This window comes from Littorina saxatilis, linkage group LG13 (assembly GCF_037325665.1).
Source record: "Littorina saxatilis isolate snail1 linkage group LG13, US_GU_Lsax_2.0, whole genome shotgun sequence".
NCBI lineage: Eukaryota > Metazoa > Mollusca > Gastropoda > Littorinimorpha > Littorinidae > Littorina > Littorina saxatilis.
Genome location: NC_090257.1, coordinates 23,217,401 through 23,244,900, shown reverse-complemented (window position 1 = coordinate 23,244,900; position 27,500 = coordinate 23,217,401). Strand labels below are relative to the sequence as shown.

The following is a 27,500-nucleotide window of genomic DNA, read 5'->3' as shown; positions in this document are numbered from 1 at the left end:
AGAAATTAACCAGACAAACGAACAAAACATACACCACGACCAATCATACAAACAAACAAGAGGAACACTACACAAAACAAACAAATACACAAACAAACAAACAAACAAGAAAACAAGAAAGCAATCAAACAAACAAACAAACAAACAAACAAAAATCTCAGCAAATTGGTCTTTGTTTAGCAGTAATTTTTCTGTAAAAACAAAACAAAAATAAAAATAAACAAAACAAACACAAGCAAACAAGTCACACTTGCGTTCTCAACAGCTTGTTTTCAACAAGTGGTATTTGATCAGCTTTCGACATAATTATCCAAAATGTATGTTTTTTTTATCTATTATCTTGATGTTTTCTTTATTCATAGATGTTGGTGACATTCACAGGGCCTGGGGAAAACAAATAATAATGATAAAGGCGATGTAATTTACATGGATCATTTTTGTTTTACATGACAGAGTGAGGGCGGAAACGGATGGCTTTGCAGTAAATCTCGTCATCGTCGTCCTCCTTATCATCGCAAACCCTCCACGACAACGTCAACGACAACGACAATGACAACACCAACTACTCCTACCACTACAGACCAGATAAGTAAGATGTGTGTGTGGGGTGGGGTGTGTGTGTGTGTGTGTGTGTGTGTGTGTGTGTCTGTGTGTGTGTGTCTGTGTGTGTGTGTGTGTGTGTGTGTGTGTGTGTGGGTTGGTGTGTGTTGGTGTGTGTTGGTGTGCGTGTGTTTGAGTGTGTGTTTGCGTGCATGTGTGTGTGTTTCTCCCTCCCTCAATCACTCACTCCTTAACATGCTCACTTGCACGCCCATGCGCACACAAACACACACACACACACACACACACACACACATATATATATATATATATATATATACACACACACACACACACACACACACACATACACACATATCCCACCCCCAACTTACCCACCATTCACCCTAACGTCTACCACTGACAGGGTGCGAGCTGAGCGGACCGCCACGCACGTGCTTACAGATGAACTGTCCCTCTGACAACCAGTTCCCGGATTTCTTCTGTCCCGGGCCCTTCCCCTGCTGTCAGATTGACCTCTAGCTTTTTGAGGCCACCAACAGAGCCATACAGGTTCGTTGAAAATCAACAACAACAAAAACATTAGTAATTTCAACGTTGAGGATGAAATTCGCTTGCTCATTTTAGTGTTTGAACATTTTATTCTCTCAGGCGCCAGGATATTGGTTCCGCAAAACCAGCACCTACTTCATTGCACATGGTGTATGCATTAAAATAGAGTTATGCCTCTAGTTCATTTCAAATTCGTTCAGTCACAGACAGAACAACATATTCTTGTGAATACTTCATTTTGTGTTTGGTTAAATTAAAGCGAAAGGTTCGTTTTGATTCAACTACCTTTTTCTTGTTTGTTGCATTTTGTCAAGTTTAGACTGTTTATTCCGGTGTTCTTGGAATCGAGACGAGGGTGATGGTATTTGCTTTCGTGTATCCTTGCAGCATACTTGATGAATATTATTAATAGTATCCTTCCATAATAAAGTTTTCGAGTTCGAGTTCGAGTTCGAACTTTTTCAACAACCATAAGACAGGCCAACTTCGCTGGATGCTCATAATTTTTTTCTTTGTATTCAGATCCAATATTCTGGCAGTATGCTTGATGAACAAGTGACAACGAAACTTCAACAACGTCTCTTCCATAAGACAGGCAAACTTCGCTGGATGCACATAGCAATTTTTCTATGAAATAGCTCAATATTCAGATCCAATATTCTTGCAGCATGCTTAATGAATAAGTGACAATGAAATGTCAACAGCTTTGACTCCATAAGACAGGCCAACTTCGCTGGATGCACTAAGCAATTGTTCTTTGAAATAGCTCAGTATTCAGATCTACTATTCTGGCAGCACGCTTGATAAATAAGTGACAACGAAACTTCAACAACTTCGCTTCCATAAGACAGGCCAACTTCGCTGGATGCACATAGTAATTTTTCTATGAAATAGCTCAATATTCAGATCCAATATTCTGGCAGCATGCTTTATGAATAAGTGACAATGAAATGTCAACAGCTTTGACTCCATAAGACAGGCCAACTTCGCTGGATGCACTAAGCAATTGTTCTTTGAAATAGCTCAGTATTCAGATCTACTATTCTGGCAGCACGCTTGATAAATAAGTGACAACGAAACTTCAACAACTTCGATTTTATAAGACAGGCCAACTTCGCTGGATGCACATTGCAATTTTTCTATGAAATAGCTCAATATTCAGATCCAATATTCTGGCAGCATGCTTGATAAATAAGTGACAATGAAATTTCAACAACGTCCCCTCCATAAGACAGGCCAACTTCGCTAGATGCACAGAACAATTCAGTGGAATAATTAAGTATTCAGATCCAATCTTCTTGCAGCATGCTTGATGAATTAGTGACTCAGACTGATTGACGTCGGTGTGAGCAAGCATCTTCACCACAAAAGATAACGGTGTGTTCGGGCTACATTATGGAATAATGACATCCTTCAACTTTAAACACACGCCATGCATTAAGAGCGTGGCTGCTTCCAGTTGATTTCAGAAGTGACTGTCTATGTAAATCTGCATATTAAACGCATCAAGAACAAAAATATTATTTGTCGATTTGTTGTATTTGTGTATATTTTTTCTTTCAAGAGCCAAGAAAAGCGGTTTTTCCAACAGTTTCTGTTTGTGAAAACAAAGTCCAGACATTAATTTTATATTTGCTGCATGCACAGGGTGGTAAGATCTACTGCATGCACACACACACACACACACACACACACACACACACACACACACACACACACACACACACACACACATATATATATGTATGTATATATATATACATATAATATACACACACACACATACATACACATACACACACACACATATATACACACACACACATATTCACACACACATACACACACTCCCACACACACACCTACACTCACATACATACCCTCATACAACACAAACACACACACAAATAAACAAACACACACGCACACAAGCACCCACCCCCCCACACACACACACACACACAAACACACACACACACACACACTTGCATTGCCACACACTCATACAACACACACGCACATACACACACACACACACACACACACACACACACACACACACACACACACACACACACACACACACAGTACACACACACACACACACACACACACACACACACACACATACAGGCCACGTCAGTAAAAATATTTTATTTACATTTATTTGTCATTACATATGAGTCAACATAACAATTATGATGGTGGACGCTGCAAGTGTCATAATAATAAGGATCGCGTGCGTATATTTTCACAGTTTAGGAATAAAACGTGCTGAAATAAGCTTCCAGAATTCGAGATTAACATAATCATTATTTTGATTATTTTACCGATGAAGTTAGAAAATAAAACATAACAAAATTAACAACATTATTCTGTTGCCTTAAATGTACACAGACTGTATTTGTCAACACATTGTACACACTAAGCGAATCGTATACAAAATAAAATAAACTCTAAGCGTGTGATACAGCTTTAGTCCCGAACATACTCTGTACGAAAGGAACAAGCGTTGAAATGGCTTAAAACTGTTGAGTCCCATATGCTTTAACAATCGTGTCAAACACACACAATTCTTCACGTGTAATATTTTTACAATCGTGACAAACACACATCTCCTCACGTATAAGCAAGCACGGAATATAATTTATGACTATTATATCATAGATACTGCAGATCTCCCCAATATCTAGCATGGGGTTAAACGAAATATCTTAATAGATGTAAGGGTTGTGTCCATTGAATAACTGTGTTAGCATGTACTCGGATTTATTATATTGATGACTATATTTTTAGATATGATTTTTAGGGAATTCATTTACCTTTATCCATGCAACCTGTGATTACTCCTGTCAAATTGGAGCTAACAGAACAACCAGTCCGTTTTGAACTGTCTGGTTGGTATACACACGTAATAGGCCCAGTGAAATTGAACACTTTATCTGTACATAGTTATTATGATATATGCGTGTGGAAGGAGTGTGAAGTTTTATGCATACACCATAACAAAATCCTGTGCTTTGCATTTGGTAAATAAACTGTTTGACTTGACTTGACTTTGAAAGCATCAATCCACTGGGACACATACACACAATCAACAGCCTTGCTGCTTCCTGGGCAGAGTGATCATTTTGTGCTGAATTAATTCCACGGGCAGGCACTGGTGTCAGTTCAGGCCTGTCTTATGAGCCAGAAGTTGAATTCGCTCAGTCATTTTACAGACAAAACAGTGACGGTGCTGAATTAATTCCACGGGCAGGCACTGGTGTCAGTTCAGGCCTGTCTTATGAGCCAGAAGTTGAATTCGCTCAGTCATTTTACAGACAAAACAGTGACGGTGCTGAATTAATTCCACGGGCAGGCACTGGTGTCAGTTCAGGCCTGTCTTATGAGCCAGAAGTTGAATTCGCTCAGTCATTTTACAGACAAAACAGTGACGGTGCTGAATTAATTCCACGGGCAGGCACTGGTGTCAGTTCAGGCCTGTCTTATGAGCCAGAAGTTGAATTCGCTCAGTCATTTTACAGACAAAACAGTGACGGTGCTGAATTAATTCCACGGGCAGGCACTGGTGTCAGTTCAGGCCTGTCTTATGAGCCAGAAGTTGAATTCGCTCAGTCATTTTACAGACAAAACAGTGACGGTGCTGAATTAATTCCACGGGCAGGCACTGGTGTCAGTTCAGGCCTGTCTTATGAGCCAGAAGTTGAATTCGCTCAGTCATTTTACAGACAAAACAGTGACGGTGCTGAATTAATTCCACGGGCAGGCACTGGTGTCAGTTCAGGCCTGTCTTATGAGCCAGAAGTTGAATTCGCTCAGTCATTTTACAGACAAAACAGTGACGAAGCTTCGTGTAGTGAGCTTCGTGAAGTATAAACGTCCCGAAGTCGTCTTTACACCCCCGGTATAGGGTGTGTATAGGTTTCACTCGATGTGTTTGTGGCGGTGTTTTGTGTTTGTGTTCGCAAGTAGATCTCAAGAATGAACGGACCGATCGTCACCAAACTTGGTGAACAGGTTCTATATATTCCTGAGACGGTCCGTACAAAAATTGGGACCAGTCAAACACACGGTTAGGGAGTTATTGGTGGATTAAAATTATACAAGGACTTATAGACGGACACCCCCGTTGGTCAAAGGGAAATAACCATTCTCACTGCCACCAACTGAGAAGGTTATTTCCCTTTGACGGGGGTGTTTTTCCTATCGAAGGAATTTCTTGTTGTCCAATTAAAATCAGACTTGGAGCAATGAATGCAGCACACAATTATGATCACTCTGTTCGAAAAAGAAGCCAAGCTTTTGAGTTTGGGGTATGTGTCCATGTGGATGTGACTCTTACCAAATGTAAACCCTGGGCAGATTTGTGATGGTGCTCTGAACATTTCACAAGGAGGAACTTGTGTTTGAACTGATGTCTCGATATGAAGAACATCAAAGTCATTAATCAGACCCACAGTGAGTGCAGTGGAAGGGCATGTTTCTTATTTCATGGTCTTGGGTTTTTTCTGTCACCGTCTTGGTTGGTAAGGATTTCGCAATACATGTGGCGCGCACAATAAAATAAATGATAGTATTTAAAAGAAAAAAGGGGAGCTGGACCAAAGAGAATTTAAATGTACTTTTACACTTGCGTACGTATGTTTAAGAGCGCGCGCGTGTGTGTGCGTGTGTGTGCGTGTATATATATTGTGTGTGTGTGTGTGTGTGTGTATGTGTGTGTATGTGTGTATGTGTGTGTGTGTAAGTGTGTGTGTGTGTGTGTGTTTTTGTGTGTGTGTGTATGTGTGTGTGTGTAAGAGGATGGCGGAGATAAGTTGACCTTTGTGTCTTTTGATACAACAAATGTGCACATATCAATGTACATGTCATCAATTCTGAAATGACATGTCACACAATTCTGAAATGAAGCCAAACAAGTATAACAAGAAACAAACGCAAACATACTGTTGACAAAATTACTCGGGTTTCAACGAATAAAAACACCAAAAACAGGAGATTCAATGAGCAACAAATAATGAAGAAGCCAACCGAAGATGAAAGAACTTCAAGGACATTGCTTGCCAATAATTAAAACATAAAAAAACCTTTCATTTCGTAAGAATGTCTGTTACTCACTTTCGCTTCGACTCATTCATTTACTCGCTGCATTTTGTTTTTCTTGAACAATAAAGTTTAAAAAAAACACAACAAAAACACGAGCAATCAGTCCATTGTCTTAATTATTGCAGACGGGCTTCAAAATGCCGGAGGCTTCCCATCACTCCATGAAAAAATATGTACAGTCAGTCGGCCGGCAACTCATTTAGTTCGCTCATTTTTACGCTCGTCAACATGAAACATCAATGAGCAGATATCCAAAAACAAAGAGACCGCCAACGTTCCAAAATTCAGAATCAAACAAACAAGAAAGACATGTTATTGGAACGTTAACTTATAACAAAACAAAACGTTACAGTCACTGATCTTCTGATTGTGTCGCTTGTGTCTTTGAAGCGAGCTTCTGGACTATTTGTCAGATAAGTTGTTTTTTGGTATTATAAGTGTTGGTCTGTCTGTCCACTGAAAAGACGGCTGGGCCGAAGATCAGTGACTGTAACTCCAAAAACAAAGAGACCGCCAACGTTTCAAAATTCAGAATCAAAAACCAAGAAAGGTAGTTTGTTGGAACGTTTGTTATTGACAAAACAATACATTCACATGTTTGTGAATGTATTGTTTTGTCAATAACAAACGTTCTAACAACCTACCTTTCTTGTTTTTTTATTCAGTGACAGTAACGTTTTGTTTTGTCATAATTGAACGTTCCAATAAAATGTCTTGTTTTTTGATTATGAAACATCAATAAAAATGTCAACCATTAAGATCGTTGTCAATAACGCTCTGTTGCTAAAGAACAGTGAAATATGCATTCTATATTCTCACGCAAAACATAATGCCACACCACACCATGTTTTGTCACAAAAAGGGTACTCCTGGCTTTTTACAATAACATCTTCTGTATCCTTTGAGTGCAAAATCTAAACATACACACATAACTTTACATCTTATTAGGCACCATAGTATCTTTATGAAAGTAATGTGTTTGTTTAATTGAAATTCTCTGTCCGTTTGAAAGAAAAACCACCACACAAAATATTTAAAGGCGCATTCATCGGCCTTCTCTCTCAACAAAGCGTACGAAAAGGAGCTCAAACACACACGCACGCACGCATGGACGCACTCACTCACGCACGCACGCACACACACACACTCACACACACACACACACACACACACACACACACACACACACACACACACACACTCATACACATTTATGTAGAGATTTGGACCTCCCAATAATTTCTCGAGACATATGAACGTACCACCAAAGTAAATCCGCAACACAATCACGTGTGCTCGGAAACATTTTGATTTCGTTGGCTAATTACGTAAAGGAATCAATAGCTAAAGCTTGTATTTGAAGTCTTTACTTTGACTTATAGTCACGAATTTGAATTAGACTGGGAATTATCTTTCAAAACTTCAAGTCTGAATAGACATTGAATTAAGAGTGAGCAAGAGTTTTTGTTTAAATGGACATATTCAGACCAAGCAAGATTGTTTTGTAACTGTTCTAAGCCATTTACAATATGATTTAATCTCTCCACATTGATTATGGCGTCAACGTTCTGTGGCCATGAAAATGTTATGCAATGTCACTGGTGTATAATTTGTACGTGCTATGCGAAAATACGAAAATAGCTTCAACACATGTGCCCTTTTGGCTGCACCTCAAACGTGGGAACCAATGCATAGAAGTCTCTCGTAGCACATGTACAGCTTACCAAACAGCATGTATAGCATATTGTATACAACTCGTTTTGCACAAAATAAGGGGGTTATTCGATAACCACATACGCCGCAGTGCAACAGGCGCATAGACATGGGTGAAAATCAAAGCTAAAAGTGGCAAGTGTGATCATTCAACACACATATCTTATATTTTTGCTTTTACAGTTTCGCCCCAAAACATTGTGGGTCTGTGAGGAGGGGATGGAAGGGGGACGGGGGACGGAAAAGTTGGGGAAAGGCAGAAAGGTAGGGGGAGGGGGTCGTCAGAGAACAGCAAACGCCGTGCAAAGGACACAACAACATGTCAGTCTGGGTGAACATTCAAGGTAAATATCACCAGTACGGTCATTCGCCACATATGTTTCATAAAATAGTTCAGTCCATAAACATTGCCGCCTGCGTACAAAAACATGATAATTTCTTGCTGTTCGTCTTGTCTGTAAGCTTATGCAGCTATAATACCTCCAATATATGCAAACCGTAAAGCTGACACATTGTCCTTACTCCATTTCTGTGTCTATCGATGACAATGTAAAAACACATAATTTGACACATGTGACACTTTCTTGCTCTTGCATCAAAAAATCCATTTCTCATTAAAGCACGACTCTCGCTCACTGTTATACACATTACCATAAAGGAAGCAGTAAGAAGTCACTCGGCAGTGTTTTACAATCGGTATGTTGCCCGGCGCTCACCTATGTAATTTCAGCAGGACAGACAACGCACTGCAGGTTATTACAGCCCGCTACACGCTGCATGAAAAGAAAACAGGCAAAGTACTCGTCATAATCCATATCTGCAGTGCGTCGTCTGTGCCGCTGACTCCGTGCAGGTATAACTTGGCCCTTAAGACATGAATAAACGCTTGGTTTCCTGTGTATGAGAACAAGAAAAATGTCGAAAAGAGTTCCACCTGCGTCCTACAAACAGGCTACACTTGTCTCGTTGCTCACAGGTCTAATGCAGTCTCACTAATCCACAAACAAACATCCAGAAGCTTAGCTAGTAATTTAGTAAGCAACTGTCACGGGAACGCAGAAGAAGAAGTCAGCAACAGTCGATTCTGAGCTCTGTCAGCAATTACCAAATCTTTTATTCCAGCTTGATGAAGTAATTCACAATCGTGCACATACAACAAGGGTTGTTTCTTTTCAAAAGTGTGATGATTCATGCCTTCTGATCAGGCATTAGGCATCATGAATGAATTGCGTACCTGCAGGCTCTCACGTCTTTCCTCTCGACGAAAATACAAATTTGATCCAATAATGTCATACAAGACACAAAAGTACACAAGGCGGCTTGCATGGCGAACCATGTAACACAGATCTCGCAGATATCTGTACACTCAACCATGAATATCTCTTTCTGTGTATGCCTCATTAAAATTCATTATGAAAGGCATGAAACGCACAAAAGGTCATTATTTTAGCCAAAGACTACTTCAAGTAAAAGTTCCCCAACGTATGGGGCATACCACCCAACCTGTTGAACTCTAATCAGCAACAATAGTTGAAAACAAAATTCTCTTGTGTCACCTAATGAGATATGCTTTGGGCCTCGTTTAAATTGTTCGCTGGACTTTCAATGAATCTGAAATTCCATTCCCCAACGGCAAATACAGAATGAAGAAAAGCAAGTCATGGGTCAGTCAATGTGACGAAGTGGGGCCGTTTTGTTTTAATGGCAAGAATGACAAAGCACGAGATTCATAGTTGAAGATTTCGTGTCAAAGAACAGAGGATTAAACGACAGAAGATGATGGACTCACTGTCTCTGATTGTGATGCAAGCACAGCAGACGTTGATAACGTCGAGACATCAAATCCAGAAACAGGTGTTGCATCGACTGTCACAGAAGCAGATGAAGATGACAGTGACAAGTCACTTGCAGATGATGGCGTCGTGTCTATTACACTCACTGTCGAGCCGGTCATTTCATTTGTTGACACGCCCATGGAAGACGATGCTAGGGCATCAGCTACTGACGACGAGGCCTGGCTAGCTGTGGAAGATCCTGTGGTCCCAGTGGTGGCTGAGGTATCAGATAACACGGAAAACGACGACGTCGGGGAATCCAGGCCAGGTGGTCCTGCAGCACCCTGTGTCACAGATGACAGAGATTCCGTTGATCCCGTGCTGTGCATAGTGTCCGACACTGTCGAGGAGATATCAGACGATCCTGTCGAGGGCTGTAGTGATGATGCTTTTGATGAACTTGTATCAGTAAAGCCGTTGAATATTTGCCCTGACAGTGCGGCTAATGGGCTGGTGTAATCCTTGGGACTTGACGCTGATGACATCATCTCTCCATTTGATGTCGCTTCGACACCTTCAGACACTGGTGATGGCGTCATTGAGACAGTAGATGACGTCGAGGTAACGTCAGAGGCTGTTGAGGGTAGTGTTGAAATAACATCAGATCCCAAAGATGAGGACGCAATCATCATATCAGCCGCAACCAATGTCGACTCTTGAGTGACATCAGCAACACCAGGGGATGATTCAGATACTACTGAAGCTGATGTTGAAGCAACGCCAGCAGCTGTGGATGCTGATGGTGAAATAACATCAGAAGATGTCAAAAGTGACGGAGAAGAGACGTCAGTGGCTGCAGAAGCTGGTGTTGAAACATCAATGGTTGGAGAGACTGACTCTGAAACATCGCTCACTATCGCAGACGATACTGAAGCAAACTCGTTTGTGGTGGACATGGAAACTGAACCCTCACCAGCTGTATGAGAGCTAATCATCACACTAGAGTCAGAGGTTGGCGCTGTTGACTCCCAAGGAGTATAAGTGTCACTAGTTGAAGACAAAACTGTTGATGTCATATCTCCTATCACTGTTGCAGATGTCGTCATAGATGTCATATCTCCTGACACTGTTGCAGATGTCGTCATAGATGTCATATCTCCTGACACTGTTGCAGATGTAGTCACAGGAGCCGTTTCTCCTGGTGAAATTGAAGACATGTCCGTCCCCATTGTTACAGTTGCCTCAGGTGAGGTTGTCCTCAAAGTGTCAGTAGTTATACCAGGAGTTTGAGAATCAATCCCTGGTTCACTTGAGGAAAAAGATGACGCCATATTAGAAACAGAACTTGCTGGTTCTGTTGTCATTAAAGACATGGTGTCTACTGGTGCAGTGGTGGCAGGCTGTAAAGTTGACGAAAACTGTTCATCAGTCAAGGTTGGTGAAACAGGAACGCTTGACATGCCAGAGAAGGAATGAGTAACCCCTTCAGTGCCCAGTTCTGGTGTGACAGTGTTGAAGGGACCATTGATTGCTTCAGTCATACTTGTCCCCGTGACGGAAGTGAACGAATCAGTCATGGATGTAAGTCCGACAGTCGACATTCCACTAGTGTCCAAATCACTTGCAGCGTCCATTGCAAGACTAGACGTCTGCATGGTAAATGAATCTGTAACCATATCCGATGCAGAAACTGCTGGAATGCTGGTTGAGGCAGTCATCTCTGGTTCAGATAGTGACAGTGCCACTGACGAAGGTGAACTAACCATGGTTTCTGTTGACAAAGAAGAATCTGATGAAGTAAAGAAATCTGATGGTGCTTCGGTTGCAAACATTGATGATATATCAGACGAACCAGTCCCCATTACTTCTGTAGACAACAGCGAACTGGGTGTTTGAGACACGTCAGTTGTTGCTTCTCCACTTGCCGCCGAAGTTGATGGTGAAACACTGAAGGAATCGGTTGGCTGCACTGATAGAGATGCGCTGAGGGAATCAGTCATGACCTCGGTGCTAGACATGGAAGACGAAGCTGCTTTCGTTGTGGACATCGATGCAGGTAAGACGCTAGTTGATTCTGAAGTAATGGTGGAGGCTGTTGCACCTAAAGACTCTGTTGCCCTAACTGACACAGGGCTTGTCATTAAGTAACTAGTGGCTTGATCAGACTGTTCCAATCCTGTTGGTGTGATCTCTGAATCTGTAGATGAAGGCATCAATGGAGTCACAAAATCAGTCGTTCCTTCTTCAGTTGTCATTCCGGGTGTCGGCATGGTCACAAGGCCGCTGGTTGTGGTGTCAGTGACTGGCATATTTACAAACTCTGAGGATGATACTGTGGGAGCAACAGTGGTGGCCAACACACTTGTCATTGCTGATGCAGTCTCGTCGCTTGCTGAAAATGTGGGAACCATGGAAGAGTCAGCAGTGAACAACTGTGTGGACGATTCGTCTGTAACTGTAGGAGGCACTCCACCAATGGAAGAAGCTGTCGTCACTGCCTCTGAGTCACTGATGGCTGTCTGGGAAACAGACTCAAAGCTCATGGACGAAGCAGGCACGTGTGAGAGAGAGTCTGTAGTCAACAAGACCGCGTCAGTGGCAGGTGTTTGTGTAGATGGTCCAGCAGACACTACTGATGTAGCCGTAACATCTGTTGTGAAAACTGCAGTCGGCGTGGCCATAAACATCGACGTTGCTGTTGACGAAGGAAGAGCACTGACTGGTTGTGACGCTTCGGTTGGTTCAGCAGTTACCGTTGCTGTGTTGAAAATGCCAGGCGTAGGCATGGCAGCGGATGTGGTCATGATAGTTGATTCCGTTGACGATGGGGCAAGACTAACGGAGGATGACTCTGTCAGGGGAGTAGAAGGCTCAGTGTTAAATGACGCAGTAGATGCATCTACTACAAATAACGACGAGGAGGGTGCGACTGTCAAGAAGTCTGTGGTTGACGCGTCAGCTGCCAAAGCCGTGGTTAGTGTGTCAGTCGAAAATACAAGAGTAGAACCCCCAGCTGTAGTTGCCTCAGCAGAAAATGAAACTGAAGATGCATCTGTAGAAAATGGTGTCGAAAGTTCATTAGTGTCAACCTGAGTGCTTTGAGGTGTGTCGAACGCAGAAGAGGGCTCGATTGACAAGGATGTTGTTTCAGCGGGTGTTCCCTCTGTCACGGAATCGGTGTCAGAGAATGCGGTCGTCAGTACGTCAGAATTTATAGGAGTGGTTTCAGATGCAGAAAATGAAACTGAAAATGCATCTGTAGAAAATGGTGACGAAAGTTCATTAGTCTCTAGCTGAGTGCTTTGAGGTGTGTTGAAGTCAGAAGAAGTTTCGATAAACAAGGATGTTGTTTCAGAAGTTGTTCCTCCTGTCGCCGATACGACGTCAGGGAATGGTGTCGTGGGCACAGAAGTTCCCACCACTGCAGTAGTGCCTGTCGCTGTAGTGCTGTCCTCAACAATAGTCGTCGGTGCCATCATCAGGGATGTTGTAGAAGAAGGAACTTCCGTGGAGAATATAGTGGTGGGTGTTTCTGTTGAAGGGGCAACTACTGACACTGATACAGAACTGGTAGGAGCCATAGTTGTGGCTACAGTTATCATATCAGATGAAGCAATAGCTGTTGAGTCTGCTGTTGTCATATCAGATGTAGCAATAACTGTGGAGTCCACTGTTGTCACGTCAGATGTAGCAATAGCTGTTGAGTCCACTGTTGTCATATCAGATGTAGCAATAGCTGTTGAGTCCACTGTTGTCATATCAGATGTAGCAATAACTGTGGAGTCCACTGTTGTCACGTCAGATGTAGCAATAGCTGTTGAGTCCACTGTTGTCATATCAGATGTAGCAATAGCTGTTGAGTCCACTGTTGTCATGTCAGATGTAGCAATAACTGTAGAGTCCGCTGTTGTCATGTCAGATGTACCAATAACTGTTGAGTCTACTGTTGGCATGTCAGATGTACCAATAACTGTTGAGTCCACTGTTGTCATGTCAGATGTAGCAATAACTGTGGAGTCCACTGTTGTCATGTCAGATGTAGCAATAACTGTGGAGTCCACTGTTGTCATATCAGATGTAGCAATAGCTGTTGAGTCCACTGTTGTCATATCAGATGTAGCAATAACTGTTGAGTCCACTGTTGTCATGTCAGATGTAGCAATAACTGTGGAGTCCACTGTTGTCATGTCAGATGTAGCAATAACTGTGGAGTCCACTGTTGTCATATCAGATGTAGCAATAGCTGTTGAGTCCACTGTTGTCATGTCAGATGTAGCAATAACTGTTGAGTCTACTGTTGGCATGTCAGATGTAGCAATAACTGTGGAGTCCACTGTTGTCATGTCAGATGTAGCAATAACTGTGGAGTCCACTGTTGTCATATCAGATGTAGCAATAGCTGTTGAGTCCACTGTTGTCATATCAGATGTAGCAATAGCTGTTGAGTCCGCAGTTGTCATAACAGATGTTACAACGCTTGTTGGTTCTGTGGTACTTGGAGCCATAGATGCTGTCGCAAAAACGGTTGTATCGGAGACTGTTGTTGAAGGTGATACTGAAGAAAGCTTGGAGGAGGACATTGCTGAGGTCGCAAAGGCGGTGGTGGTAGGTTCAACAGCGATTGTGGATGCTGTGCTAGGCACATCGAGGACTGGGGTGCTCGTTTCTGTTGTAGCAGTATCTAGCGTCGTCGTCGGTACAACAGAAGTTGCTGCTGTTGTCGTGGTTTCAATACTACTTGAAAGTGTTGTAGTAGGCGCAACAACAGTGGTTGTTATTGTAGTAGTTGCTTCCATCGTTGTAGTAGGTGCAACGACAGTCGTTGCTGCTGTGGAAGTTGCTTCCATTGTTGTAGATGTTGTAGTTGGCGCCTCAACAGTTGTTGTGGCAGGTACGAGGGTGCTTGTTGTTGCGGGTGCAAGGGTTGTAGGTATAGGTGAAGAGAGAAGAACAGTTGTAGAAGTAGCAGTGCTCGTGGACAGACTTGTTGAAGAGGTTGTGGTGGTGGGTGGCACCGAGGTAGTTGTCGGTGGTGGCACGGTAAATGTTGTAGTAGTGGTAGTAATAGGAGTAGTAGTAGCAGTAGTAGTAGTTGTTGTGGAAGTGGTAGAAGATGCAAATGTGCTAGTAGTTGTTGAACTCGGTACAATAGTGCTTGTAGATGTTGAACTAGTGGGCACCACAGGGGTCGTTGTTGATGTAGTAGGGACTACGGTTGTGGAGGTGGGCAAGGGCGTTGTTGATGTCGTAGTTGCTTTTGTTGTTGATGTTGACGTCGGTGTTGTTGTTAATACTGGTGTTGTTGTTGTTGTTGCAGGTGGGACTGCTGTAGTTGATGTGGTAGCAGCTGTAGTAGACGATGGTGTAGTGGCGATGGTGGTAGACGATGACTTTGGCACCACGGGTGGCACTGTGCCACAGTTGTTTGCATCGATATCTGCATCGACGTTGTGGGCTCCACAGACGATTGACGTATTCACAGCATACCGCCCGAACACTCCCGATTCTACCTTCTTCTTCATGAACTGGGCGATAAATTTCTGAAGTTCGCTGAAATTCTGTTGGGGAGTAGTTCCTTTACTTTTTCGTCGGAGGACGTAAGTGACGTCCACGCTCCCTTTCCTGGAAAGAAAAGACAAGTCGCGTAAGGCGAAAATACAATATTTAGTCAAGTAGCTGTCGAACTCACAGAATGAAACTGAACGCAATGCAACGCAGCAAGACCGTATACTCGTGGTCCACCGCTCACGGCATTGGCAGTGAAATTGACAAGAAGAGCGGGGTAGTGGTTACGCTATGCTGCATAGCACGCTTTTCTGTACCTCTCTTCGTTTTAACTTTCTGAGCGTGTTTTTAATCCAAACATATCATATCTATATATTTTTGGAATCAGGAACCGACAAGGAATAAGATGAAAGTGTTTTTAAATTGATTTCGAAAAAAAAATTTTGATAATAATTTTTATATATTTAATTTTCAGAGCTTGTTTTTAATCCGAATATAACATATTTATATGTTTTTGGAATCAGCAAATGGTGGAGAATACGGTAAACGTAAATTTGGATCGTTTTATAAATTTTTATTTTTTTTTACAATTTTCCGATTTTTAATGACCAAAGTCATTAATTAATTTTTAAGCCACCAAGCTGAAATGCAATACCGAACCCCGGGCTTCGTCGAAGAGTACTTGACCAAAATTTCAACCAATTTGGTTGAAAAATGAGGGCGTGACAGTGCCGCCTCAACTTTCACGAAAAGCCGGATATGACGTCATCAAAGACATTTATCAAAAAAATGAAAAAAACGTTCGGGGATTTCATACCCAGGAACTCTCATGTCAAATTTCATAAAGATCGGTCCAGTAGTTTAGTCTGAATCGCTCTACACACACACACACACAGACACACACACACACGCACACACGCACATACACCACGACCCTCGTTTCGATTCCCCCTCGATGTTAAAATATTTAGTCAAAACTTGACTAAATATAAAAAAAAGCAGAAAAATGAAAGAAACAGTACATTGCATTGAAGCAACAAGATATTTTTGTTAACTCAGTATTACACTAGGTTGTAAAGAAAACTCTTTAAATCCCTATGTCTCTTTGTGTGCAGGTGTGTGTGTGTGTGTGTGTGTGTGTGTGTGTGTGTGTGTGTGTGTGTGTGCGTGTGTGTGTGTGTGTTCATGTGTGTGTGTGCGTGTGTGTGTGTGCGTGCGTGTGTGTGTGTGTGTGTGTGTGTGTGTGTGCGTGTGTGTGTTTGTGCGTGCGTGTGTGTTCATGTGTGTGTGTGTGTGTGTGTATGTATGTGTGTGTGTGTGTGTGTGTGTGTGTGTGTGTGTGTGTGTGTGTGTGTGTGTGTTTGTGTCTGTGTGTGTCTGCGCCAGCTAAGTCAGCCAAGATGTAACATACAGGGACGGGCTTTGCCACCTTGTCTTTCTCACCCTTTTTCAACACACACACACACACACACACACACACACACACACACACACACACACACACACACACACGCACTCACACACACACAGACACATACACACATACACACACACACACACACACACACACATACACACACACACACACACACACACACACACACACACACACACACATGCTTACTCATACAAAACGTCAATAAAAATAAAATCGCAGACAGACAGCTGACAGAGACAGTTTGTTTGTTTGTTCGTTCATGGGCTGAAACTCCCACGGCTTTTACGTGTATGACCGTTTTTCCCCGCCATTTAGGCAGCCATACGCCGCTTTCGGAGAAAGCATGCTGGGTATTTTCATGTTTCTATAACCCACCGAACTCTGACATGGATTACAGGATCTTTTTCGTGCGCACTTGGTCTTGTGCTTGCGTGTACACACACGGGGGTGTTCGGACACCGAGGAGAGTCTGCACACAAAGTTGACTCTGAGAAATAAATCTCTCGCCGAACGTGGGGACGAACTCACGCTGACAGCGGCCAACTGGATACAAATCCAGCGCGCTACCGACTGAGCTACATCCCCTCCCACAGAGACAGTGATCTATTGAGAGCTGAAGGTACATCAAAGGTCATTTTCTCACCTAAAATCCGTCACCTCGCACTCAAATTCCTCATCTTTGGCAGGTGAATCCGAAGCTCGTAAGGAAGCCAACAGCTGAAACAAATAGGTTTGTATGTTTGTAAGGTACAGTCATTTTCGTTAAAAAAAAGGTCAATATCTCACAATCTGCCCGTGGGATAAGACCATCATTCTTCACTCCACATGCACGCATATAAAAGAAAACCTTCTGATGAATATTTTCATAATGAAAAATTTGATTAGGATTCTTGACATCTTGACGGCTTTCCATAGAAAGACATGAATTCATTAAAAAAAAATGCTACCACCCTGCATAGAAAGTAGTCCGACTGTTGATTTTGGGGTATTCCTCCGAAAGCGGCGTATGGCTGCCTTAATGGCGGGGTAAAAACGGTCATACACGTAAAATTCCACTCGTACAGTTTCAGCCCACGAACGCAGAAGAAGAAGAAGAAGTTGATTTTGGGTATATGTCTGAGCAGAGTAATGGCCTTATCCCATCTACAAACCTAGCCAGATACGTAAGCCGAATCGTCCACACGAGAAGGTCTGCGCCTTTAACTTGAAACCTGAGTTGATGACGAATTGCAAAACGGATGTCACGCTGTAAAATTACAAGCTGGCACGGGACGACAACAAATATGATTGAGGAGTACCTTTGTCAGATGCACAACCTTTAAAGCTGAACAACTCTTCCAATATGTGACCCTCCACCACGAAATGAGTCGCATGTCACCTCGCGCGGTTCTGCGCTAGGCTTGATATAAGTCCGGGGAGTGTCTGGTAACAGTGTGAGGGTCACCTTAGTCACAGGCTTATAACTCAAACAGTTTTCGCTCTTTTCTAAAACGGTTTTCACCACTGGATAGAGCATGTACAAATATGAAAATCATGCAAAGGTGACATGCGACTCATTCCGTGGTGGAGGGTCACATATGCAGAATCGTGTTACTGAAAATGATTCAACGTCTAAATATAGCCAGAGTTTTACATGGGAAAAGCCAGTCCCTCCCCTCGGACACACGTACCCAAAAAATAACAATCTGCTTCCTGTACAAATACGGGTTCTTGTTAAATTCATTTCAGAAATTAATTCATGAAACATGTAACTCTGCACAGGAAACAGTTAGTGTGTTAATATTCCAAAATTAGACTGCGAACGTTCCAAAATTCAGAATCAAAAACAAGGACAGTATATTATTGAAACGTTCTATTTATTACAAAACAAAACGTACCGTTCACTGATCTTCGATCAAGCGATCTTTTAAGCGGACAGACAGATACACACTTATACTACAGAAAATAAACTTAACTGACAAATTGCCCAGAAACTCGCTCCGAAGACACAAGCGAGCTAATGACAACTTGATGATATAATTATGATGCGATTAGCTCGCTTGTTATGTTATATGAAGTCTTATATTGCGCGCGTATCTTCAGACTCGGACTCAAGGCGCAGGGATCTATTTATGCCGTGTGAGATGGATTTCTTTTACACAATACATCACGCATTCACATCGACCAGCAGATCGCAGCCATTTCGGCGCATATCCTACTTTTCACGGCCTATTATTCCAAGTCACACGGGTATTTTGGTGGACATTGTTTTATCTATGCCTATACAATTTTGCCAGGAAAGACCCTTTTGTCAATCGTGGGATCTTTAACGTGCACACCCCAATGTAGTGTACACGAAGGGACCTCGGTTTTTCGTCTCATCCGAAAGACTAGCACTTGAACCCACCACCTAGGTTAGGAAAGGGGGGAGAAAATTGCTAACGCCCTGACCCAGGGTCGAACTCGCAACCTCTCGCTTCCGAGCGCAAGTGCGTTACCACTCGGCCACCCAGTCCTCTTATGTCCTAGCTTGTGTCCTAGCTCCGAGCTAGCTTCGGGACAATTTGTCAGATAAGTTTATTTTCTGTATTATAAGTGTTTGTCTGTCTGTCCGCTTAAAAGACCGATTGGTTGAAGATACGTGATTGTAACGTTTTCTTGTGTGATAAATATAACGTTCAAATAATATACCTTTCTTGTTTTCAGTCAGGGTGCTGATTTGTGACCCTCCACCACGAAATGAGTTACATGTCACCTCGCGCGGTTCTGCGCTAGGCTTAATATAAGTCCGAGGAGTGTCTGGTAACACTGTGAGGGTCACCTTAGTCACAGGCTTATAACTCAAACAGTTTTCGCTCTTTTCTAAAACGGTTTTCACCACTGGATAGAGCATAACAAACTCTTTAGGAAAGTGTAAAAATATGAAAATCATGCAAAGGTGACATGCGACTCATTCCGTGGTGGAGGGTCACATTTGAGGTATTTAAAGCTCCCAATGCGGATGGATGGTCTTATCTCATGCAAAAGGCTGGACAGATCTTAGACGTTGAGCCGAAGCATTTACATGGGAAGGACTGTGCCTTTCAGCCTTTTTAAGCCTATCAGTGTGTACGTGAATGGATGGAAATGAAAGGGGAAAAAGAATTGTAGGTTATTGGAACGTTTAATTTAAAGGTACTGAACTTGTCAAATCTAGGTGCACGGAGCCCCTGGGGCTTTAAGTCATACCTCAGGCAGCTATCCATTAGAAGAACTACCAAGTTTCATTGACTTTCACCCAAAGAGTTAAGAACTGCGATTTTTTTACGAATTAATTTCGTACTCGGACCCGGCTGGTCTTGACCTATTTTTGGATCTAAATTTAGATCAGGTAGATCACAACATCATGCACAAAAAGACACGTCACTAGCAAACTATGTCAGACGTCATCATGAGTTTGTGTAAAACAAAATGGAGGCCGGAATCACTCAGTTGAATCGAACTCCGACCAAACACCACGTAATAACTAGGTTAATTTATGCACTCGCGTGAACAAGAAACTGTCGAGCTTCACAGATGTCGTCGTTGGGTAGTTTTGGGTTTGTTTGATTTTTGAACTGTAAATGCACTCAGCTGCAACAAAAACGCAAAACGAAGGCTGTGAGCTGCACTGTGCCTTTAATGTAAATGTAACGTTTTGTTTTGTTAACAATTAAACGTTCTGAATTTTGGAACGTTAGCAGTCTATCTTGTCTTGAAATACTGGAAATGGAAGTCCAGCATGGTTCACCGCGTGAGAATGCTCACGAAAACGTTTCAACTGTATAATCATCCTGAACTCAGGTCAAAATGAGTTCGGCTCATTCTCTCCCTGACCGAACGCGACAGTCCTACGCGAATTTATCAAAACTAGGAATACAAAGTTATCTCCCATATATATTTTTCGCGAGCACTGATCTAAATTTGAGATCAGTGTTCGCGAGACGAAAATGATTGCAGATTGGCCGACTTCGACAGTGATCTTCGTTCTGTTCTTCACAGTTATGATAAAGACATCGTTCTAAGGTCAAAACAAGTCGAAATTTTGGGACTGCAGCCGGAAGGAGACCGTAATATATGGTTGCATCACTACAGAAAAAAATCGTCTGCTTCAGCGAACGCCGAAACCAAACGGTTGATTATCACGTGACACTTTTGCCATATTTAGAGTTGTTTGCACAGTAAATACAGCCGCGAAAAAATAGCTCCCTTGAAACTGTCGTACAAATCAATTCCTTTGTAATTTAAAAATTACACAACACCATGAAAAATCATTATCGACGATCGCGAATCTGCTTATATCAATAATACATTACAAAAAGCTCTAAATATGTAAAAAAAAATAAAAAAATAAAAATAAAATTAAAAAAATAGGTTTTCTTGCAAGACAAGGAAACTCAAGACATCCTGTCAGGGAGAGAATGAGCCGAACTCATTTTGACCTGAGTTCAGGATGCTGTATACTATGCATCACGTCAAATAAGGGGGTGGGGGCGGCAGGGGCAGGGGCATGTCAAAGGTGAACTTTGTAGACGAGAATGACACAGACACTTCAACACATTCATCTCAAGTGTCGCAGGAAACTAAAGCTCTTACCGCTTTAAAATCTCCGTCTTCGTGACTCAGCCTTTGAGTATTTAAACACAAGAAATACGTACAGCTCCATTACCCCTTCCTACTCATCCCACCTAGCGCCCCCCCCCCCCCACCCTCCCCCAACACTCCACCGGGCCCCCAACCTCTCATATATCTAATTTTCGTCTTTTTAACTATCCCATACTTTTTTATGTTCTTCTTGGTTTCTTTCTTTCTGCATTTCTTTCTTTCTACATTTCTTTCTTTCTGCATTTCTTTCTTTCTGCATTTCTTTCTTTCTGCATTTCTTTCTTTCTGCATTTCTTTCTTTCTGCATTTCTTTCTTTCTTTCCTTCCGTTTTAACTTCTTTCCTTCTACTGTATTTCCTTCTTTCTTTCCTTCTTTCTTTCTTTATACTTTATTTCTTTCGTTTTTTCTCGTGTCAAGTTTACCTGTTTTCCAAATGCCGGAATTTATAAGGATTACAGGATTACCTTGTGCAAGACAGTCATTCAAATTTATCAAGCGGCTCTTTGTGAACTTGAATACTTGAGACTCTCCCTCCAAGGTGAGCTAAAGTTATTTATTATAGCCGCAATTGTTTTTCTTCAGCGAGGGCTTAATTAAGCACACTTATCTTATGCACACACACAAAAAAGACAAACAAGCAAGCAGAAAGAAGAGCAGATAATTGAAAAGACAATTGAACGATCAATATGCACATTTTTAAACCTCTATCGCGAGCTTGTGCGTGCCCCCACAATCACGAACAAAACCCAATTCACCCTCCCCCCTCCCTCCCCCGACCCCTCAAAACGCAGGGACAGAGAAAGACACACAGACGTATATGCTCATGCGGCCTTGCGCATCCAATCAAATTCTGCAGACTTACACACAGACAAATACCGACAAAATCACACACACACACACACACACACACACACACACACACACACACCCATTCACGCACACTCACACACACACACACGCACACACACACCAGTTGTGCACACACACACACACACACACACACACACACACACACACACACACACACACACACACACACCCCTTCTTACCTCTTCACAAAATTCTTTCTGTAAATCTTGGTACTCAGGACTTGTAGGATCATCGAGTTCCGGTGTGAAGGTCGCATTTTCCAGGCGCACTAACGACTTAAATGCTTCGGCTGAAATTAGGAGAGAAAAAATACACAATTTAATCTACTGGAGTACATACGACCAAAAAACAAAAAGAGAAGAATCGAATAGACAGAGGGGAAATATCAATTTGGAAACAAGAACTAGGGGTGGTGGTGGGGGGGTGGTGGTGGTAGGGGGGGCGGAGACAGAAATACTCTAAAACATACTCCCCCCCCCCCCCCACACACAGAAACACAAAAAACGTATGCAAGCATTGCTCATTATCACAACATTTGAGATGTTGAGGAGGGAGACAAACATTAAAAAATCCTAAATTGGCACGAGTACAGACTGTAGAGCCCTAGAAATTATATTGCACTGTACCCGACATTTCAGAGCTATTCGGAATTCACATGGGATAAGGCCATCACTCCACTTGTAAATATACCAAAAATTCCACAGCCCGTATGGTTTCACTACAGAGTGTCATTGTTTATGAAGCCACTGGAGTCAATCAGCAAAAACAATTTCATTCAGAAAAAAAATGTATCCTACATACGTGAGAGAGACACCCGTGAGATAATAATCGTTTAAATCACACGTGTGTATATCATGTAAATGAGGTCATGTCAAGCAAGTCTGGCAGGGACTTGTTTTTCCACTGCTTATGATGCCAAAGTCACCGAGACAAACGTCATTATAGAAACAAACATTGCGCTCGTTAATTACCCTCGATGAATTTTTAGAACTAACACGTCACGCCACACTTTCAGAGTGACGTTTCTCTGCTTTGACGTAATAGATTGCACGAGGCTTTAGAAGAGATCGAGGTTCCAAAACAAGCGTCTTCAATTTAGCTGCCTCGACTGCAGGACATTTTCAGTAAAATACACGTAAGTACAGTATGTAGGATAAACAGAATACTACATGCCTTGTTTGTTGCTTTTTCAAATAGTGAACAGCTCGCTTTTGCTCGCAGTTCAATATTTAAAAAAACAACTCGTGTAAATCTGGTACTACACAGCAAGCCATGTAGTATTCTCTATCAATCTCAGGGTGTTGATTGCAGTGTTCTAGATGATCGAACGTGTAGCAAAGACCTGTACGTGTACGGGTAGATATTGCGTCACCCGTGACTCACTTTTTAAAGCTCCAATGTTCCAAATCATACCTTGTTTTGGTCCCGCCAAGACTGCAGATCTTGGCAAACGCGTGACGTACAAACTAGATTTGATGACGTTACCCGTACACGTTCCCGTACACGTGCTGAAAAGTGCTGATCTAGATCTTAGATCCAAGAGGAGTGTTAACCGTATCCTTTATAAACGCCTCACTAGATCTGAGTTGGTGAGCACAACACATTTTCCTGTGCAACAACTGTGTCTCTAAATCATACATAGGAATATAGCTTACAGGGTGTCTCGAAACAAAGTACCCGATTTTCTTTCAATACTTCAGACAAGTCAGTAACTTTATTGAAATCAATTTTGCGTGATATTGTAGTCAGTTTATAGAAGTTTTGTCCCCAGTTCACAGCTTTCAGTTGAGATCGTCTGTTTCTTCACATCACGTGATCAATGTATAGCCACCCCGTTTTCCAATGACAGACTGCATCCTCATTGCCATATTGTTCATTACATTGGGGAATGTTTCCTGTGGGATGTTCTGGATTTCTCTGAGAATGTTTGCCTTCAGTTGTTGTAGGTTTCTTGGTCTGGGGTACATATTAGCGTATTAACTTACATATTAGTTTTTCCGTTTCTCGGTACTGATGTTTCAATGTCTTTTGGGTACTTTTTCTTTAGACACCCTAGTATAAATGACAGAAAGAAGGGAGGTAGACAAGAAGAACAAAACCTCAATGCAGCATAAAATTGGAGATTTTGAGAAATTACAAGAGTCGCATACGCAATATCGTTTTTTGGTCAGCCATAAAGTAATACGCATGATAAGACCCGTTCAAGCTTGTGTGGTCTTACGATCTGCCATCCATACATTAGATACAGAAGACTGTTACCTGGTGATTCAGTTCCTGCTGAGGGAGTTTTTGTAACTGAAAAATAAAACAATATATAATCGAATTAGTTCATGCTCGTTTGTTTGCTTATTTGTTTGTTTGTTTGTTTGTTTTAAAAAATGCTTCTTTTGTTGTTGTTGTTGTTGTTGTTGTTGTTGTTGTTGTTGTTGTTGTTGTAGTTGGTGGTGGTGGAAATGTTGGTAGTTGTATTCTTACATTTAAGGAATTTTCTTTCGATTAATCAATTAACCAGAGCTTTTACCCCACACACCCACACCCACACACACACACACACACACACACACACACACACACACACACACACACACAGAAATTCTATAAAACATCAGAAATTGTGAAAGAAACAATTGAAAGTCAGCAGAGAGTTTCTTCTGAGATTTGTTAAAATCTCTTAGCAGAGAAAGAGAGAGAAATAAGTATCCCTTCACAGACAGCCTATTGGGAGCATCAGATGATGTATATATATATACACATAATATATGCACACACACACGCTCACACACACATACACATAGACGCATATATATCAACATACACAGCCCGTAAAGACACACACACACACACACACACACACACACACACACACACATACACACACAAACACACACACAACACAACACACATACACACACTCACACACACACCTGTCTCTCCAGGACCACGCTGCAAACCAAACACTAGACACAGTAACACTCACGCAGGACAGCCAGAACGATAGCTGCAATGACAACGGCGATGAGCACCATGACCAGAAACACCGCCATGACCACGCGGCATGACAACTTCCGCTTGAGTGATTCACGTGACCCGGTCTCACTTCCGCTGCTGCCTTCCTCTTTGCTGCGAACCTCTCCTTCCGGTCTCCGCGCCCTCCGCTCTCCTGGCTGGTGGAAACAAAACAACAAATTTAGATTAAAACACACACACACACACACTCAGAAAAGTAAGTATTGTCTGTTTTGTTCAAACAGTATTTTATTCAACAGTTTCATGGATATAATATATAATAAGCATGTTTAGGATCAACAACAATCTATAAGCTTATAGTGTTGATCCTTTATTGTCCGTTAGAGCGACTGGTTGGGTCTGATGTTATTGACAGGGATGAAAATTCTCCGTTTGAGCAATTATTCAATGTCCATTTGTTGAATGTTGTACGATAAGAAGTTGTTTGCTGACCACACCAAACTGAAAGAAAGAGAAAAAAAAGAAAAAAACGAAAGAAAGAAAATGTCATAAATAAAACGTTTTCCCTAAAACAAAAAGGCTGTGGGTGGTAAGGAGAGGAGGCTGGGGCCAAAAGAGGGGGTTGTAAACTAGTCTGGGCCACATTTTCACATCTCATATATCAAAGTTTGTGACTCGATCAAAATGTGTCCGTTCACGAATTCTAAAGATTTAGCGTATTGTGTGTTGTTCACAGCTGGCGAAAAACAAAGATAACGATTACCTGACAAATCTAACGTTTTTATTTATTTTGGCTCAATTGATAAGAACTTTAGGTTGAATTCTGGATCAATGCAATTAGAAAACAATTGATGATGCTGATGATGATAATGATGTTGTTGATGATGATGATGATGATGATGATGATGATGATGATGATGATGATGATGATGATGATGATGATGATGATGATGATGATGATGATGATGATGATGATGATGATGATGATGATGACGACGACGACGATGATGATGATAATGAAGATGATGACGACGACGACGACGATCATAATGATAATGATGATGATGGTGCATGAGTTGGAGGAGTAAGATAAATTAAAAGAATAAACAGTAACCCACCTGCTGGTAGAACTTGTACGCCCCGTAGGGGTCGTTGGCGTTGTCATTGGCGGTGTCATACATCATGATGACGTCAGACTTGTCTTCATCACGCTCGAAACTGTGGTTGTCGTAAAGAGTGGTGAGCCGAGGCCACTGAAACAAAACGAATTGAGTGACGTTTTCAGATCGTGATGTCACACTAGATTCTACCGTTTTGTTTCCGATCGAAGAAAAAACCAGATAGACTGCTAACCTTCCAAAATTCAGAATCAAAAAGCAACAATTGTAGGTTATTGGAATGTTTAATTATTGTAAATGTTTTGTTTTGTCAATAATTTAACGTTCGAATAACCTTTAGTTCTTGTTTTTATGGTAAGATCGATGAGCAAAACTGAAAGACAAGAAAACAGACAAGTCGCTTAAGGCGAAAATACAATATTTAGTCAAGTAGCTGTCGAACTCACAGAATGAAACTGAACGCAATGCCATTTTTCAGCAAGACCGTATACTCGTAGCATCGTCAGTCCACCGCTCATGGCAAAGGCAGTGAAATTGACAAGAAGAGCGGGGTAGTAGTTGCGCTAAGAAGGATAGCACGCTTTTCTGTACCTCTCTTTGTTTTAACTTTCTGAGCGTGTTTTTAATCCAAACATATCATATCTATATGTTTTTGGAATCAGGAACCGACAAGGAATAAGATGAAAGTGTTTTTAAATTGATTTCGACAATTTAATTTTGATAATAATTTTTATATATTTAATTTTCAGAGCTTGTTTTTAATCCGAATATAACATATTTATATGTTTTTGGAATCAGCAAATGATGGAGAATAAGATAAACGTAAATTCGGATCGTTTTATAAATTTTTATTTTTTTTTACAATTTTCCGATTTTTAATGACCAAAGTCATTAATTAATTTTTAAGCCACCAAGCTGAAATGCAATACCGAAGTCCGGGCTTCGTCGAACATTACTTGACCAAAATTTGAACCAATTTGGTTGAAAAATGAGGGCGTGACAGTGCCGCCTCAACTTTCACGAAAAGCCGGATATGACGTCATCAAAGACATTTATCAAAAAAAAGAAAAAAACGTTCGGGAAAATCATACCCAGGAACTCTCATGTCAAATTTCATAAAGATCGGTCCAGTAGTTTAGTCTGAATCGCTCTACACACACACACACACACACACACACACACACACACACACGCACAGACACACACACATACACCACACCCTCGTTTCGATTCCCCCTCGATGTTAAAATATTTAGTCAAAACTTGACTAAATATAAAAAGGAAAATAT

At 41.7% G+C, this 27,500-nt stretch overlaps 1 protein-coding gene and 1 long non-coding RNA gene across 2 annotated transcripts in view; one reads left to right on the top strand and one right to left on the bottom strand.

Moving 5' to 3' along the window:
* The window catches only part of LOC138945308 (uncharacterized), a 2,970-nt gene extending 337 nt beyond the window's left edge, over window positions 1–2,633 (top strand). Inside the window, exons 2-4 of the long non-coding RNA XR_011448953.1 lie at window positions 454–589; window positions 968–1,113; window positions 1,636–2,633. This is a non-coding gene — a long non-coding RNA (uncharacterized lncRNA). The remainder of the gene's footprint in view (window positions 1–453; window positions 590–967; window positions 1,114–1,635) is intronic.
* Window positions 2,634–3,252: 619 nt separating this feature from the next.
* Window positions 3,253–26,346, bottom strand: LOC138945312 (serine-rich adhesin for platelets-like; the record flags this gene model as incomplete). Its single annotated transcript, XM_070316729.1, is given in 6 exon segments — window positions 3,253–15,332; window positions 17,297–17,370; window positions 22,306–22,415; window positions 24,386–24,421; window positions 25,104–25,290; window positions 26,212–26,346. Coding segments are annotated over 6 exon segments (6,177 nt in total), but the record flags the coding sequence as incomplete, so codon positions are not given.
* Window positions 26,347–27,500: the final 1,154 nt, after the last annotated feature.